The sequence below is a fragment of the Sturnira hondurensis genome, unplaced genomic scaffold (assembly GCF_014824575.4).
Source record: "Sturnira hondurensis isolate 20B ecotype Veracruz unplaced genomic scaffold, ASM1482457v3 Scaffold0005279, whole genome shotgun sequence".
Classification (NCBI taxonomy): domain Eukaryota; kingdom Metazoa; phylum Chordata; class Mammalia; order Chiroptera; family Phyllostomidae; genus Sturnira; species Sturnira hondurensis.
Genome location: NW_028077910.1, coordinates 6,494,791 through 6,513,368, shown reverse-complemented (window position 1 = coordinate 6,513,368; position 18,578 = coordinate 6,494,791). Strand labels below are relative to the sequence as shown.

Genomic DNA, 18,578 nt, shown 5'->3' with positions numbered 1-18,578 from the left:
CTGCAGGTAAAGGCAAGTCTCGCCCACCGGCTGGAAGGCCCTGGGAACAAAAGGGTGTCTGGAAGGACCTGGAAATGCTTTCCTCAGTGTTGAGAGGAATAACAAAGGAGTATCAATAAAAGCAGGTCTCGCTGTTCCACACTTGTCATTTTACTCATCGGCTTATTCATTGTGGTCTAGTTAACACCTACAAGGTCTGTCCAGAAAAAATCCAGCCGTTGTTAATATAACGGGAATGGTTGGAGCCACATCAGTGTAACCTGGCAGCCAGGGAGTGGGCTGGAATGTGCATGCGTGAACAATGACGACTTCACTGCACTAGTCAGTGGGAGCAGTAGAAGCCACTGAGTGAGCATGTTCACTGTGAGACCATCACATTCAAAGTGACTGAGTGAGTAGAGCAACGAATCTGCATCAAACTTTGTGTTAAGCTTGACCATTCCTCCATGGAAACCATTCGGATGATTCAGAAGGCCGCAGCTATGGGGATTGGCAGCTTTGTCACCACAATGTACTGGCTCATAGAGCAGGTCTCGTGAAGAGTTTCTTGTCAAAACATCAAATTGCCCAAGGGACTCAGCCCCCCTAAAGCCCACATTTGGTGCCCTGTGACATCTGGCTTTTCCTAAAGCTAAAATCACTTTTAAAAGGGAAGAGATTTCAGATCCATTGATGAGATTCAGGAAAATATGGCGGGGCAGCTGATGCCGATTAGAACTGTGTGAGGTCCCACGGTGCCTACTTGGAAAAGGACTGAGGCATCACTGTCCTATGCACAATGTTCCTTGCATCTTCTTCAGTAAATGTCTCTATTTTTCATAGCACAAGGCTGGAAACTTTTTGGACAAACCTCATATATATTTCATTGTCAATCACTGACTCATTCATTCGTATATCAGTTCATCCATTCCACATATATTTATGAGGCATCCACTGTGTGCTAAGGCACTACAGATATATTAGGGATAAAAGAGACAAAATGCCCTGTCCTCAGGGGCTTACATTCCAGTGGGGAGAGACAGACAGACCAAACTACATACAGAGTATGTGTGAAGGTGGTAAGAACTACATAAAAGTAATAAAGCAAAGAAAACCAGAAGACATGCTGGAGAGAGAGCATGGGATTTTAGGGAAGGGGTCAAGGAGGCTCAGTGAGAAGGTGATACCTGAGCCAGGCTTGAAGGGTGGGAGGCTTTCCTGCTGACTGCACCAAGGTCGCACCCTGCCAAGCAAGGGATGCCCTTCACTTGTAAGAGCATTTGGCCTCATCCCCTCTTGCAGTTAAGATGTGTGTGCTCCAAGCAGGCCGGGTACCGGACCTCAGGGGTGGACACCCAGGGAGCGACCTGGGCCAAGAGGCGTGGAGTGTGCAGAGGCAGCCAGAGCAGTGCTCACCTCCTCTAGCCGCCGCCGCTGCTCCTTCTGCTCTTCGATGCGCTTCTGGCGCTCTGCCAGCAGCTGTCGCTTGTGCTCCTCATTCTCCCGCTGCTGCTGCTCCAGCTGCTGCCGCCGCAGGGCCTCTGACCGCTCCTTGTTGGCCAGCTGCAGCCTCAGGAAGTCTCGCCGCAGTGTGGACTCCCCTGGCAGGTTCAGAATGGAGCTGTGGGCAGGAGAAAGAAACCAAGACCCCGCGTGGGGCAAGAGCAATCACTACCATGGGTCTTAGAGGAGCAGATCAGGGGAAACAACTCCCCTGTATGCGCTGAAAAAGCCACAGATTTGAGCACAGGCTCTTACATCCTCTGTGATTTATAATTACCCCCAAAAGAAACAGAGTCAAGGCCAGAGACCAGCGTCCAGATTCCTTTTAGTGTGACTATTGCAGACAGACGCATGCTGTCACTGTCCCTAGAAGGATGTCACATTCCTAGAGTCGCCACCTCACTCCACCACCATCCACACCTCTTTCCACAACCGTCCACACTGTTCTCTCACCCTTGTGACATAGCAAAGATCTGTTTCTACAGATTTTAGCGTGTGTGCAAGCCCCAAGCCCCTGATCAGCTTACGTTCACATTTAGGAAAGGCAAGAACAAAGCCAGGAGATAAAAATTCATCAGGAGCAGTGGGGAGCCCACTCTGCTTAGAGAAGCACAGGCCATCCTCGCTCCCCTCACCTCACATCCTTGACCGCTGTCACCAATGCCCAGGAGGCAAAGGGCAGGCACCCATGGGGGGACACAGTGAATAGGGGAGGGGAAATGCTGGATCCAAGGTCGACAGAACTGGGACCTGAACCTAAGCTGGCCAAGTCCAAGAGTTTAAGACTTATCTACCACTGCTAAAATGAAGTTAAATGGTTTGGTTCTGGCCATAGAGGGTGCACTGATTTCCTAGGTCCTGATTTTTAAGCACTGTGAGCCTCATTCTACACCACCTGTAAGATGATGACTGTGCATGTGCATGTATATATGTGCATGCATATATATGTGTATGTGTATGTATGTGCATATGACAGAGAACAAGGGGACAGAGGGACATCAAAAACAATGGTGGCTGAGGGCCGTCCTACTCACCATCTAACTGTATGTGTGTAACTCAAAGTCTGGAAGCAACAGCCTAACAGATAGGTAGAAGATGGCTTCTATTTGTTCATACAAATCTAGCCCTTTTAATCTTTCTGTCAGCTGTCACCTGGAATCAACACATTAAACAATTCTGGGGTGCCTGCTATGGAACAGGGACTCCATAATAGGCTCTAGTGCACAGAGCAGGAGGTAACCAAATTCTCTCTCTAGAGTTACCTTGTGGGGAGGACAGAAGGACACTTAGGCAGAGAGACCAATAAGTACACATGATTTCAGGTATTGATAGGATCTATAGAAGGTAAAGTGTGACAGTTTACAAGTGACAGTGGCAGGGTGCTGGGGTGACAACTCAGGGTTTTGCTTTGGATGCGATGATCAGGGAAGACCTCTGAGAGGATGACAGTTAAGACTTGGATGAAGAAGAATCAGTCATGAGAAGAAGGGGAAAAATATTTTGGGCAGAAGGAAAACGAGTAGAGTTGACCCTTGAACAATGTTGAGGTTGGGGGTGCTGACCACCTCCTTGCATAGTAGAAAATCTGTGCATAACTTTTGACTGTCCCCAAAGTTAGTTATCACTCAACAGCCATGAGGGATTGGTTCTAGGATCCCCCCACCCCCTGCAGACACCCCAATCCAAGGATGTTCAAGTCTTCTGCGTAAATGGCACAGGTCAATGCATATAGTCGGCCTTACATATTCACCGGCCCCGTGCAGTTCAAAACTTTTAAGGATCAACTGTATAGGGGCCTGTAGTGGGAACATGTGTCGCCTCTTCAAGTAACTGAACTCCAGCTGGCCTTCTCCAGAGCAGGGTGAGTGACAGAAAGACTGGTACAGAGGAGGCCAGAGAGACAGGGCCATGCGGGTACGGCGTATGGCCTTGGAAGCCATCCATGGAAAGGTTAAGCAGGAGAGTAATGTGACCTGAACAGAGGACAGTGCAGGGGATAGGAGAGCAGGTTAGGCCACCAGTTGGGTGGCTCCTGCTGTGGCTCTGGGGTGGAGACTTCAGGGTGGGAGCGGAGGGGATGGAGGCTGGGAGAACCTTTTGGGGACAGAGTTAGTGAAATCCGTTGGTGGACCTAATGAGCGGAATGAAGGCTGACTTGCAGGTTTGGTTTTGGCACCTAGGCAGTGATGGTGACAACTGAGCTGGAGACTGCTGGGGGAGAAGCCACACTGGTGGCAGTCGATGAGGTGATCATTCCATTTTGGAGAATGGTTAGCTCATGTTATGTGCGATACTACCACAAAATGATATCAAAGGCCGCCGTTCGTGACATTCCACAGACAATGCTTGGATCCTACCAACAAGCCTCCTCTAAAACCCGCAGTCTTTGTGCAGAACTCTAACACGAACTCCAGACAATAATGCTTGCTTCAGAAACCTCACGTGCACATGACGATGTCCATTAACATTAAGTGATATTGAATCGATGTCGGGTGACCTGAGCTGTTTACTGACAGAATCATTAACTTGGTATATGACCAGGTTGCCACCCTTGGACTGTTACCTCATCTCAAAAATGAGATAACCACTGTTCCTTCCTACACTTCAGAATTTCAAAAAGATTAATTAGATGTGTCCATAAAACAGGACTTGGAACATAGTCTTCAATGCGCAATAATGACATGTTACAATGATAGAATGTTAAGGCATGGCTAGGTCGGCTCACCAGGTGACTCCTGGCATGCAGGTTAGCAAGCATGAGTTAAAATGGGGCTTTTCAGATCTCTAGAGAGTGATCAGAATGACTGCCATGACCGTCCGGGTGGGCTTTGGGAAAACAGCATACACCTTCTCTGAAAGCAGGGCCCTTGGCCCTTCGCTTCCCAAGAATGATCGCTTACCACGTCACTACTTGACAGTCACCATATTTATGCAGCTAAATTTGGGGTGGCCAAGATGTTGAGTATCAGATGGAAGGAAAGAATTATCTCTGAGTCTTTGACCTTGAGAAGTCCTGTGGCAGGTGAGCAGAGAAAAACTGGGCGGCACAGCAAGCTCGGTTTCACTCTGTCCCAGTGGTTCAGTAATAATCCAGCACAGTGGGTCTGAGTTAGCCCCAAAAGGAGCCCACCAGCACATTCTAGCAGCAGGGGCTGGGTAGGCCCCTTCCCTGGTCAGGAAGATCCGCCTCAGCAGGATGGGAACTGCTTCTTCCTCTGGAGCCCCGGGCTCCCCTCCTTAAGTGGCTAATGGATGAAGACCTGTATATCCCAGTGGCACTTCAACTCGTGCGGTTTCCCCAGTGAATCCCTTTTACATGGATGCACGGTGCGCCCGCCACGCCGTGTGTGACCGTGCCCCTGGATTCCCAAACAGCTGCCAGCTGAATTCTCTCACGAAAGAGAATCCTGGCAGGGTGAGCACACAGGCATTAATTATTTATAAACAGACTAGAAGAAAGTCAAAATCAAAGTCAAGTGCAATTCAAAACGTAGAGATGATGATAATGAAGCAGGGCTTGATTCTGGGGTCCAATGTGCGACAGGAATGGGCATGAAAGTCTCTATTTAGGGTTAGCTTCTGGGGTGTAATTTGATTTCCTGGAAATTGTTGCCTCCTGGACTAGGCTGTGGTGAAAATCCCAAAGCATGTGACAAGGACGGTGGCCCAAACAGGCCTCGCAAAGGTACGAAGTAATGAACTGAATGACTCAAGTCCCAAAACACTACTTAGGTCTCCTGAAAATAATAGTGTTAGATACTTTTAGCCCTGTATTACCCAGACAGTTGTTTCCTGCCCATTGTACACATTACATATGTAAGGAAACAAGGTCTTCGAATACAGACCATAAATCTTGGGCGACAAGATAAAGGTTATGTTGATTTCCACATTTTCATAAGAGCCTGCCTAGGGAAATTTCCCCAAATTAATAAGCATATTTGTAGGCAATAAATTAAATAAGACCACCATACTGGATTCTTAAAAATGAACCTATTAATCAACAGGAAGCAAGTTTCACACAAGCAGAATTTGGAATGTGAAGACGAGAACACTTCGCTTTTGCTCTCCTACCTGGGCTCTCCTGAGTCATTCTCCTCCTCTTCTTCCTCACTTCCGCTGTACTCGTACTCTGTTTCATCTAAAGAGAGACTCGAGGAAGGTTAGTGCACAAAAAAGACACCGCAGCTCTGTAGAGCCCAACCCCCTTGCTTTATACATGAGTGAATCGAGGTCCACAGGGTTGATGACCCTGAACCCCAGGCCTCCTGACTTGAGCTCCAAAAGTTCCCATCAGCTGGATTCAAGTACATGGAATTAACCGCATCTAATACTGTCCCAGCCAACTCAAGATCTCTGTCCCTAATGGTGTTCTTCACACGAAAGTGAAGATGAGGAATGTAAACACCAATACTCAGTTTGTGTTATTTGTGTTAGTTCATAACATATAGAACCATCTCAGAGAATCTTCGATTGGTTAACTTCTTGACCACATTAATCATTGCTCAAGTAGGAATTTTAATATGTCTTATATGGACCCCCAAATTGCCTTGAGATATCTTGATAAATACAAGACCCTTTAGACAATATGTGCTATTAAAATACAGTTAAATGTGTTTTGATTGACCCAATTTAACTGAGGACATCCATTTAATTCAATAATATGTTAAGCAACTTAACATGCAATAATGGATAAGACTGAGTCTTCGCTTTGGAGGAAGCTAATGGGCAAGAGAGACAAGTAACAGATTAGAGTCCCCATGATGAGAAGAAAGGGAACTAGTCTCTGTTGGGTACCTCCCATGCCAGTCACCATGCTAGATACTACACCTGTGTTCTCCCATTTATTCCTTTTAACAATCCTTTGAGATAATATCCATTTCTCAAATGAAGATACTGAGATTATAAGTGGCTAAGTAATATGACCAGTGTCATCTCATTCACAAATTTGGGATTTGGATTTACAATTCAGTTCAAAACTTCTCCAATTTTAAAACTAGTGCTCTTTTCAGCACATTATATGCTGCATAGAGGTGCACAAAAACTGCAATGAGAAAGAAGCAGCTAAGACTACCGGGGAAGGGGGAAAGCAAAATCTTTGAAGGGAAATGAGCTGGGCCTTGGAAGGTCAGTGACCCTTTTCCAGGCGGATGGCAGCTGTAAGTAGTGGGAAAGGGCTTTCTAGGCAATGTAACCACCTGACAGTGGCTGACAGAATCACAGTGCATGGCGTATTCAGGAAACAATGAGCCGTCAGTGGCTAGATGTCAGGGTGTGAGAAAAGCAGATGGTGTGCGAGAGGCCAGCAGGTCTTACACGGCTTGCTGATCCCTATATAAAGCATGCTGAGAACTTTTCTGTGGGTAGGCTCCTTTGGAGGAACTTTTGATTTTTACTGAGGGAGAGTGATACCACATTACTGTTATCCTTCCATAGCTGTGGATTAGTAATCACAACTTGGAAGGTATTTGTGTGCTCCTAAGAAGGAACTAAAATTGCAATTTGGTTATATTGCCACCAGGGGCAGCAGATACATGCTGAGGACAATAGTACTTGATACTTGATCATAAACTTGAACATACCCATTTAGGGATGTGTTCCATACCATTTAGCCATTAAAGAGATAAAAAAATGAAGCCGAAAGTGTGATGACTTCAAGAGTATTTTTTAAAATCACAAGTTAACTTCACATACTCATATTTAGGCCACTCATGAAATATAAAGAACCTTCATAAAGTATTTCAATATTCTACCTTAAAAGTTTAATATTCCAAACTTTCCTGCAATAAATCAACAGAGTCCAAAATAAAATGTAGAAATTTTATCTGTTAAGGGAAATGACAGCAAGGAAAAAAAGTGCCCAATTAATCTAATGATTTTTATTCTCTAGGGTAAAACTTTCATTTATCAGCCTCCTTAATTATAATATTTCTCCAGAATCTGGCTTGATTGCTTTTGTATTACTGGCTTAAATTAGCATGTGTCAACATATTTTAAGAAAAAGATATGAAGTACAAGTATCATAAAGCAATGCACATTACAACTGTTTGATTCTGTGGTGGTTGCCAGAAGGAAAGGGGGTTCGGGGAAGGTAGAAGAGGGTCAAGGGGTCAAACATATCACAATGGAAGGAGACTTGATTTTGGATGGTAAACACAATGCAATATACTGATGACATGTTACAGAAATGTATACTTGAAACTAGTATAATCTTATTAACCAATGCCACCCTACTAAATGTAATCAAATTTTAAAAACTTTGTTTGATTCAACCAAAAGCTGGTCTTAGAGCTACTGAGAGTAAAACAGTATTGAAGGGAGCAAGTTAAGTCATTTGGCCAAACTGAGCAAATGGAAGGAGATCTCATTTGATCAACGTTGCTCCTCGGGGAACAGACTGAAACAGGCTCCAACTCTCATCAGCAGCAGGTTCCTTAGAGGACCACGGAACAGCCGAGTGTACCTACCAACTAAACTGTTACTCTTCTACTTTGCAGAGAAGGAACACATTAAAAATAGTCTTTTTTTATGGGATGGAGAGTTCTGACTCACATTGCAGAGTTTGTGCCACCAAAATGTGAAAACAATCCGAGGTTCAAACTTTATCCATTCCTACCAGTCAGGGGCAGAGGGGTCAGAGGTTCTTAGAAAGTAACCCTGAACCGTACTGGAAAATTACAGGTCCATAAAGAATTGTCTAAATAAGAACTGCTAATATTTATCGAGGATGTCCACGTGCCAGACATCGTATTAAGAAATGTACATGCACTGTCACATTTAATCTTTGTCACAATGCCAGGCAGTCCTAGTTATCATTAGAAACCCAGTCCTATTTTAAAGATCAGGAAACCGGGCTGAAGCTGAAGTGACTCTTAAAAGGCAGAGCTAGCCTTGAACTCAGAATCTGAGTCTGTAAACAAGACTCTGAGTCCTTAACCTACTTTCTGTACCCACAGTAAGTTAGGTTTCCTTTTCCAAGAAGGTGACCTTCAATGGCTGCCTGTCTGACATACCACCTTAGAACACCCCCTGTAAGATTTTGACTTCACCGAGTGCCCCATGGCCACCTTTAGGAAAAAAGCCCGGCAGCCTCTTTTCATTCACCGAGATGAGAAGAACCTTCGCTCTGACTTCCAAATAACTAAATCAGAAATGAGCCTCACAGCACAAAAATGTAAATGTTCAAAACTGCCAGTACAGAAAAATGTCAACTAGATTTTTTTAGGCTGTCTGTCTCCTGTAGATTTTTAGTCTTCAAAACATGAATATTCATTTGAATTAAGAAAGCTGCTTGTCATATTAACCGGCTCCAGAGCATCACTCAACATGCCTCTTTTTGTTCAGCACCTGAAAAAGGCAGTATTTCCTGCAGTTCTCTCACGAAAGACTCCAGCCATGGCTGTGGCACTCCACCGAGGCCCCCAGGCCGTGACCTTGGAGGCAGCCCTCACACCGAAGAATAATGCAGGCCCATTGAAACCCCCACGGTTCTGTTCCAATACATCAAGAGCCCAGGACTCACTCCATCTTTTGTTTCCCTTGTTGAAATACAAATGTGCTTCTAACCTTTCTCTCCTCGTTTCTTCTTTGTTCTATCAATATGGTCCTTGAGTTGAATGCGGACCTGTCGTTCATTAGGCTGGTCTCGTATAAATGGATGCTTCATCAGTTGCTCTGTCGCTGGTCGCTGGCTGTGATTCTTTACCAAGCAGCTCTCGATAAATGACTGAAATTTTTTTGACCTGTCAAACAAAAGAGACGAAGCACAGACTATAAGACAGTCCAAAGAAAGACAAACATATTTTTGTGAAATGTTAGAATTCAAAAAAAATGAAAGAATAATAGGTCCAACTGGCCAACATGGAGATTAACCCATCACAAAATAGGTCTAGCCCTTAACTAGGCACAGGGGGTTCATCGGCATCATCACCATCCACACACAGTTCGTGCAGTCTATGGCAGTGATGCATGGGAAAGTATGTACTTTTTGCACAGTTTATACATAATATCTCACAGAAAACCAAAATAAACTGGAGAATCAAAAGACCCTGCTGGGAATCATACCTGGAAGTCCTATCGGAATGAGAGAACCAGAGCTGGGTCTTAAAGGATCAGGAGGAAATCACTGTGGGGAAAGGACAGCTCAGGGAGGCATAAAATCAGTGAAAAACTACAGCCAGGAGTGAGCTCATTTTATGTCAGGGGGCACTGAAGTGGGTTTTATAAATGGCAGCAAATGCAAGCTGGGAAAAGTAAAATCAAGGTTGGGTAGGGGCGTCTATTTGAGAAACATGAGCAAGATTATTCTATGGCAAAGGGAACTTGATTTGGAGAAAAAATTTAGCTGGTAATTTCAGACTCACTTTTGAACTTTGCTTTCCAATTCAAAAGAACAGGATGTGGGTATGTATTTGCTATCAACCCCAAGGACTTGGACTTAACTTTAAGGGACTAAGTTCATAACCAGAAGCAAATTATCTCCATCTAGAAAGGCAATATTTCTTCAAAGATAAACCCTATGCCACAGAAACACAGGGTCAGGGGAGCTGATGAGAGATACCACATCAATGATTAGGGCAGCAAGTACACAGTGTGGTAGAAATTAACAGTGGACTTTAGCTATGATTCATGAGTTGATCATGCATGTTTTTGCTGAATTTATTACTTTCCGGAATAATAAATAATTAAGCTCATTACTCCACAGCATGCCTTTCTAAGACGTTCCACAGCCCATGACCCTCCAAGACCTTGGCCAAACCCTGGTCACCCCTGCTCAGAGCTGGAGGGTAATCTTTTTTTTGCTCTCTGTCGCCCTCTTGTGAAGCACTGTGGAGTTACAGGAGCAGATTCCAGGAGCAAGCCTTCCCAAGTTTCTCAGGAGGCGGGGTACATGCCTGTGTGTGTTTGTGTGTACGTTTACTTAAGGCCAGAAAAGTAGCCTCATCACTCAGAATACAATGGTGAGAGTCTTTTCCAAGATTCAAATGCAAGAGGACATTCGCACATGCACTACTTCAGTCTTGCCAAGGTCAAAGCAGTCTTTCACCTTTTTCCATGTTTTTTAAAAAAATAAATTACTTTACTGTTGTTCAATTCCATGTTTTTAAAGTACTGAATTATTGGTACTTTTTCCTCTCTACATTTCCAAGCTATGGTCAAGCTTTTAAATTACTTTACACAGAAGTAAAGGCAACCTGCTATGCTTGGGGCTGCCCCAGGAGGACTCAGGATTGGACGAGAACCAGCAAGGACTAGATGGACACGCTGCGCCTCCCTCCCAACGCTCAGTCCCCGCCTGTTCCCACCGCACTGGTGGCAGTCCTCAATGTTCGGGTGTGCTTGAGTCCTATTGGTACGATGAGCACACCACCTGCTCCTAGGTGTTTGCTGAACCTGAACGCCTGGAGGACTATTGGATGCGAGTTCTGCACAAGAGCTGTCATGGGGTCACCTTCAAATCTGTGCTCACGAGGGACAGAATATTGTTGGGTTGGCTTTCTCTCTCAGATCCATCAGATAAACATGTGGGGGCACAAATATGGTATCACCTACAGACAGACCTTGTACAAAACAAACAAACAAACAAACCCATAAAGAATAAACTGGAGTTAAAAAAATACACAAATTCCACATGGTGCTTCTCTAGGTAGAAAATCCTTATTGTGACAGTATGGATGGAGCTGGAGAACATTATGCTAAGTGACATAAGCCAGTCAGAGAAAGACAGGTACCATACGATCTCACTTATATACGGAATTTAATGAACAAGCTGAACTAACAAGGAAAATGGAGACAGACTCATAGATGGAGGGCAGGATGACAGCCAGTTGGAAGGTGGAGGTGAGGGGCTGGACGGATGGAGCAAACAGGGAAAAGGACTCATGGTCACGGACAACTGTGTGGTGACTGCTGAGGGGGAAGCAGAGAGTCCAAGGGGACTAAATGGTAATGGGAAAAACATACAACTAAGATTAAATTTTAGAAAACAAAAAAAGAGAAAATCCGTATTAGAAAGACAAAAAACAAACAAATTCAGACAGAAAACTATTAAATATTCATGAAGAATGCAAATGGAAGTTTTCTTTTTTCTGCTTGCAACTAGATGGAAGTGCTCATTTTTTATAAAGTGGTGGGCTATTAATTAGAGGATGATAAATAAATCACCTCCAGCTTAAAAATGAGATCCAGACTTAATAGACTGCCCATGCTATTCCCCAATACTGAAACCTCAAAAAGTCAGAAAAATCTCCAGGATGAGATGTGTTCAAGAAGTTTCATAGAGAGCGTGGGCCTGTGAACCAGACAATTGCAGTTCGATTCCCAGTCAGGGCACATTCCTGGGTTGCAGGCCAGTTCCCGGCAGGGCCCAGTTCCCAGCAGGGGATGCACAAGAAGCAATCATACATTGATGTTTCTCTTCCTCTCTCCTTCCCTTCCCCTCTAAAGATAAATAAATAAAATATTTTTTTTAAAAAAGAAGTTTCATGGAACCAGCCTGGTACAGGGTCATTTTTCCAGAATCTCTCCTGGTGGGAAAGAACCTCAAGAGATATTCAAGAGAATAACTGTGGGCTCGAAGGGTGGGCCAAGGATGCACAACCACAGGCTGCGAATGTACCCCATATCTTCACACGGTACTGTGTCTGAAGAGAAAATAATGCTTATGTACAAGTCTTCAAAGAGATTCGTTGTCTTTTATTTAAATTAGTGTGACCAAAGAATCAATATACTTAATTACACACTTAATTAAAACTAAAAACACTTCACTTACGTTGAATACCACCTGGCTGTTTGCTGAGTGGTCTTAAGGGTTTAAAGTACATTTACATGAGTTTATTGTTAGAATCTCTGCTGCTAGTGCTTTAATTCTGACTTTTTTTAAAAAGAAATGCCTAAGATGAGTAACATTAATTTCCCCAGGGTTGGCATGGAGAGACAGATATTAATGATTGGTGCATATAGTCTGAGACACTGGTTCTTATACCAACGTCACTGAACGCTTCATCCTCCCAGTTTTTCCTGATTAGGTATTAAATTATGTTAAAAAAAAAATTAAACATGCCGGAAAGAGTATTACATTAATCATTATAACCAGCCAGGCTAAAAGGTTTTTTTTTATGTTTATCCTTATTTATTTGTAACTCTCAGAAGATCTCATTTTTGGCTGGACTCAGAGGTAGAAGCTCTCGGGGAGGACTGCCTATGTCTCCTGGCAATTTGTTCCTTGCATTTTTCTTTGGCCTCCTTCATCCTCTTAGCCAAAAGTTTAGCATGCTCTGCAGCCTCCTTTTTTCTTTGTACATTGATTCTTCAGAGCAATACACAGACATTTGTGTTGCAGGATACGTGGGTTAATAGGACGTTGAATCTTAGGTGCTTTGGCTCTAGGTTTTTTACTTTCCCTGTTTAGTGGCTTTCTCACAACATATTGGCAGATATCGTCTTCTTTAGAGAGGCTGAAAAGTTTGCAGATTCTGCTAGCTCTTTTGGGCCCAAGGCGATAAGGCACAGTCTTACCTGTGAGACCAGGACTGTCTTTCTCCCCTTTTTTCTCAATGACCGAGTTGAGAACACTGAGATTGGTATCCACAATGCAACCCCGAACAGATTTGCGCCTTCGCTCTCCAGTCCTCCCTGGTCAGTAACAGGAGTGCCCCTTGCTCAGCAGCAGGCCATGGGTCAAGACACCCTGCTTCATGGGGAAACCTTGTTTGTCGTTCCCACCACCAATTAGAACGACACAGCCCTTCCACTCTTCACTCAGAGCATCAGCAGTAACTTCTGTGGCCATAGGCTTCTCATAAAAAGTACGAAGTTTGCATTCACCATCCACTCCAAAGCGTTTCTGACAGCCAGTGGCTGGGACAGAGATGTTCAGCTTCATCTTGAAGCAGTGACCGCCTCTCAGATGCCTCGGAAAAGAGGACCCTTTTGGTAATCACAGGACTGACTCCCTAAAGGCAATTTGACCTTTAAAATTTGTTTTTGCTCCAGAACGATTTTGTTTTTCTACTTTGGCCTCCATCACTTACTGTGTGATTTTTGCAAGAACTGCTTAACTTCTCTGTGCCTCAGGTCCCCTGGCAGCAAATGGGGATGTTGTGAAGTACTTATCTCAAAAGACTGTTATGATAACTAAATGAATTAGTTCATGTAAAATGCTTACAACAGTGTCTGTTACATGTATGTACATGTATTTACACACATGAAAGCTGTAGGTGCATTTGCTGTTGTTGCTGTTATTATTATTACTATGATGATGACAATGTCCCAGAGACCTCTAGCTATTACCGGGCTTAAAGAACAAGAGTATCTGTCTTTGGGGCTGGGAGCAGAGATTTAGACTGTTTCCCCCCATTTCTGGTGAGCTGAATAGTAGGGTTCTTTAAGGGAAGTATTTCACATATATTTGGATTAGACATGCTAGAGCAAGAAGAGTCAACAGGGCCGTTATCTCCAAAGAGACTGCAGAAAAGGTTAATTGAGAAAGTTCATGCAGCAATTTTTGTTTTGATTTGATAAAGTCCAAAGTCACACTATTACTAGCAAATCCAGTCTATTTGAAGTATTTTATGAATTTGCTATTATCACTCTATTATTTGGAACACACACACAAGCAGCTCTGTCATTTCTTAAAACAAAAGTGCCTGGTGACCCACACAATCAGAACTGGTGTTTCATAAGATAAGAGGAGGCACTGTAAGCTCTGGAGTAAAAGCAGAAGGCCGGGGACTTCCAGGCTGGCTCTCCCAGGGATGAGCCTGGGGCCCCGGACAAGACACTTAGCGTCACCAGGCCTCACAGCCTTCAGCCAAAGCCCAAGTGGGAATGCTCGCATCTCTCTGGTGACAAGAAATCACAATTCTCCTAATGATCTCATTGAGCACTGCTTGGCCTGTGTAGAATCTTCGCATTCAAAGGGCACACAGAAAGAACAAGACCAACCATCTTTCACGGGAATGGAGTCGTCTCCATCTTCCTCCAGAAACTCCTGGAAGGAAACTGCCGCACTGAGCATGTGTGCGAGGTCAGGGGTGTGGGCACACATGGTGGGAGGAGAAGGGGAGAGGACATCTTTTGTAGCAGATGGTTGGCCCATCTGGGTTGACTCCAACCACACACAGAGACGGGGTGGGACATGCGAGTCCCAAATCACTGTCCATTTGCTGGTGGGGTCACGGAGCTAGAGGGTGAGGACATCCTAGCTTTCTTCTGTTCAACCAAGAGAACGAAGTACCAAATGACGGAGCCAGCTCAAGCCTGAATGGAGACCCTGACCACATGACTTCCTCAGCTCTGAGGCACACGTGGCAAACACAAGACCAGTGGACCAAACCCGGCCTCCGCCTTGTTTCATCCGGCCTGGCACCTCATTTCTACCCGGCAGCGGCGCCGAGCTCTCCCTTAAATGTTGAGGAGCAGTTACATTTACACAGTCCTGAAATCACATTCGGCCCTTTGAAGGCAACTGCGAGGCTGATGTGGCCCCCAGTGAAAATCAGTTTGACACCCCTGCTAAGGTTTCTCCTCCTCACGTTGCTGGGGAATGAAGGGCGAGGCTTCTGTGAGGAGAGACGCTTTCCCCATTTCTACAGTGAAAGGGGCAGGAACAGTGTGCTAATGCCACTCTTTCCCCAATAGTAAGTAAGGTACAAGGGAAGGCATGCAACTTTGAGACTGGTGGAGCTCACTATCACTTTAACCTTGAACTTAAGAGGCTGAGTGGCGCAGTAGAAGGAATATGGCTTACACACTCGGAAAACTAAAAAATTGTATACCCTTGTGCAAGGACCATGACCTACCTGAGCCTGTATCTGATCAATAAAATGAGGACTCAGAGCATTTGCCTGTCAAGGCTGTGGCTAAGATTATATATGTATCTTATTTTTACACATGCACACATTACTGAGTCTACAACACACATATTTCTTATGTGCCTTGTGTGCTGCAGATTCAGCAATGTTAGTTGGAAAGCACCCTGACATAATGAAGAGTTCACAGCCAATCTCTACCACAACAGTGCCCCCATTTGGTAATACGTTCACATTACACTGAGAACAGTGTACTTCCTCTGATAATTCATTTAGGTAGAGAACAGCTGGATATAAAAAAACAATTTGGAGTTTTGTTTCGTTTGACATGGCATGGATGTTCCCTCTCTTAAAAACTTAAAGGAAAACAAACAAAATGCCTTTTCTCCTCCCAAACCCTAGAGCATGTTAAAGCACACCTCATTTTAAACCCCTGCGGACCTGGTTCTTCAAGACAGAGTGCAGCAGCCCTTGAACGACAGCATTTTGAACTGCGCAGGTCCGCTTGTATGAGAATTTTTTTCAATAAATATAGAGCTGGCTCTCCATATATCCAAGTTTTGCATCCATGGATTCGACCAATCATAGGTATGGAGGGCTGACTGTATGCCTCGGTTTGTGCCACTTTAAACAGGGACTTGAGCATTTGCAGGGGTCCTAGAACCAACCCTTCAAGGATATCAAGGAACAACTGCAGTTAAGTTTTTAGAGGAGTCAAACGTTTGATGTGGATCAACCGCACAAGGGTGAGCACCCCTGACCATGGTACAGGGTCAGTTGTACTCTGAAGTGCTGAAGTATTTTCACTAAGAAACGGGAATTCTATCTGGGAGAACAGGAGCTTCCCTGAGTGCCCTGTGGCTGGAGCGGCACCCCACCTCAGCGAGGCCAGGCTCCGCGGGCCAGAGAGCACTTCACCAGGGCTCACTAGCAAGTGACTGAGCTACCTTTCCTTTCCCTGTCCAACGGCGTGGCACTCATGCTCCTCACTGGCCTGCCCTCCGAGTCACGGAGGGCCAAGTCAGGGGCCTGGGTGACATGAAACTGGCCCGGCCTCCCCACTGTTCCTGGACTGATTAGTTCTCTGTGGCATTATGAAAATTCTCATGGGCTGAGGCTTGAAGCAGAAAAGACAGACTGTATGTTCCACAAAGTCTGTAGTTCTCAAACAAGGTCAATGCAGGGCTGATTTTTTCGGAACAATGAAAACTAAGACCACAGTACAGGAGCCCCATTCACTCTCTCTTCTGAGGGGCCAGACAGGCCATGCAAAGGGCAGTGCAGGCCAGGTGAAGAGAAAACAGGACAAGGGCAGTGATCAACCGACTCCAGCTTCTGAGCTGGGGAGAGGTGGCTCCTGGGGCAGAAGGGCAATCTCTTATCCCAGAGGGCAGAGGGCCCTCGGCAGGGTAGCACTGCATCACCTTTGCACACAAGGCCAGACATGTTATGCTCCATCCCCAGATTTGTAACACTTGGTGATTAACACCAATGTTTCTGAAACATGGTGTGGCTGCTCAAACAAAACCTATGTGCGGATGGCCCACTGGTCCTCTGGGGGAGAGCTGGAAACACCTGTCCAGCGGCCGTGCAGGGAGACGAGAAGGGAACAGGGTGAGTGAAGCCCGCCTTGTACAGCAGGCCCCCTGGGGAGGCTGGGAGTGAAGGACAAGCAAAAACCTCGTGCCACTAACACTTCCAGGCAACAGAACTGAGCTGCCTCCTCTCCCCAGGAGCCTGTTGCAGGGAGAAAGAAGGAAGCAGCGCCTGGGCACCCTGGCGATCACATGCTGTGCCGGTACCCAATGGAAGGCTGTTGCTGGGGAGAGAATGGTCCTCTCATGCCACAGTGACCCTCTGAGAGAGAGGCAAGAGCGGAGAATGCTCTGCCTCCTTGTTACCAATAGCAACTCTCACTCTCTCTTCCTGTAGCCTTGGCAACTCCAGGTCTGCCATCCCTTCTGGCTGTCTCCTTCCCTTTCTCGGTGCAGCATGCCTTCCTCTTGTTCACTGGGGTTGCTCTGCCGTTCCTAGATGACTGCTATTAACCGAGACTATTCCCCACACGGGAGTGTGAAACTGTGAGTGGGTGGGGGAGAAACAGCAGGGCTCCAGACAAGGGCCTGACCATGAAGTGGCATGGTGGGGGGCAGGAGTGTCTGTCCCTTCATGCTCTAACTGCCCAGAATATGTCTCTAGAAAAGGACAGAAGGTCACAGGAGGTGCAGGAACTGGCCCAGGGCAAGGGGAATTGGAGGTTTGAGAAGGCAGTAGGAAAGATACACGGAAGCCACCAGGGTAAAGGGCAGGAGCACTGTGTTTTTGTTACAGACTGATTAGGCACACAGGCCGTGATACAAGTGCAACGTGCCAGAAGTCCAAGTTCCGGCCTGACCTGTCAAACTCTGTCTCCCAAACTTCAGGCAGTCATCAGGACTGACACAATTATTTGCCAAACCCTTCCACCTCCCGTCCTGGAATTCATTCAGTATTTTTCTCTAAGTCACTTTTTCATGTGAATAACTTCATTAAATGGGAAGGCTATATTGCTACCCCAAATAAGAAGCCAATATTGCCTGCCACGAAGAAAAAACAATAGAAAACCCAAAATTACCAATGTTCATGCACAGACCCATGAAATCATCTCACATACTACCAGGTGTGTGTGTGTGTGGGCTTAGAGAATTACTGTCTTGAAAAGTAGAAGTCAGTCAGCCTAACTCTCTGAACTATCGCCCTCTGGTCAGACATTCTATACTGGCAGAAAAGAGATTGCTTGGGTTCCACCACCCATTGTAGCTAAGAGCTCCTCACCTTAATGGTATGGGGTAAAGACTTGCTGTGCAAATACAGGAGTCCCCCGCTACCCACGGGGGCATGTTCTGAGACCCTTAGTGGATGCCTGAACCCACAGACAGCACAGAACCCTAGAGAGATTATGTTCTTTCCTGTACACACATGCATGCCTATGATAAAGTTGAACTTATAAACTAGGTACAGTAAGAGATTAACAGCAATAATGAAATAGAACAATTATAACAATAACTGCAATGAAAGTTATGTGTGTCGCTCAAAATATCTCACTGTCAAGCACTCACTTTTCTTTTTCGTAAGATGATGGGAGAGGACTCAGTGATGAGAGGTAGTGAGGTGAATGACGGAGGCATTGTGACACAGCGCCAGGCTACAGGGGATTGCCTGCTTCTGAGGATTCTGGGTCATCAGGCCATGACAATGTCGACGGCTGGGGAAATTGAACACTCTGGACAGCAGCTGACCGCGAGTGAC

At 45.4% G+C, this 18,578-nt stretch overlaps 1 protein-coding gene and 1 pseudogene across 4 annotated transcripts in view; both read right to left on the bottom strand.

Moving 5' to 3' along the window:
- Positions 1 to 18,578, bottom strand: part of TNIK (TRAF2 and NCK interacting kinase) — a 348,375-nt gene that overhangs the window by 91,549 nt on the left and 238,248 nt on the right. For all 4 annotated transcript variants that reach the window (XM_037046529.1, XM_037046530.1, XM_037046531.1 and 1 more), the window contains exons 10-12: positions 9,046 to 9,221; positions 5,554 to 5,620; positions 1,396 to 1,600 (exon numbers count right to left, since the gene is read on the bottom strand). In XM_037046529.1, coding sequence (XP_036902424.1) covers positions 1,396 to 1,600; positions 5,554 to 5,620; positions 9,046 to 9,221 — 448 coding nt within the window. The remainder of the gene's footprint in view (positions 1 to 1,395; positions 1,601 to 5,553; positions 5,621 to 9,045; positions 9,222 to 18,578) is intronic.
- On the bottom strand, positions 12,630 to 13,400 carry LOC118987402 (40S ribosomal protein S6-like; annotated as a pseudogene).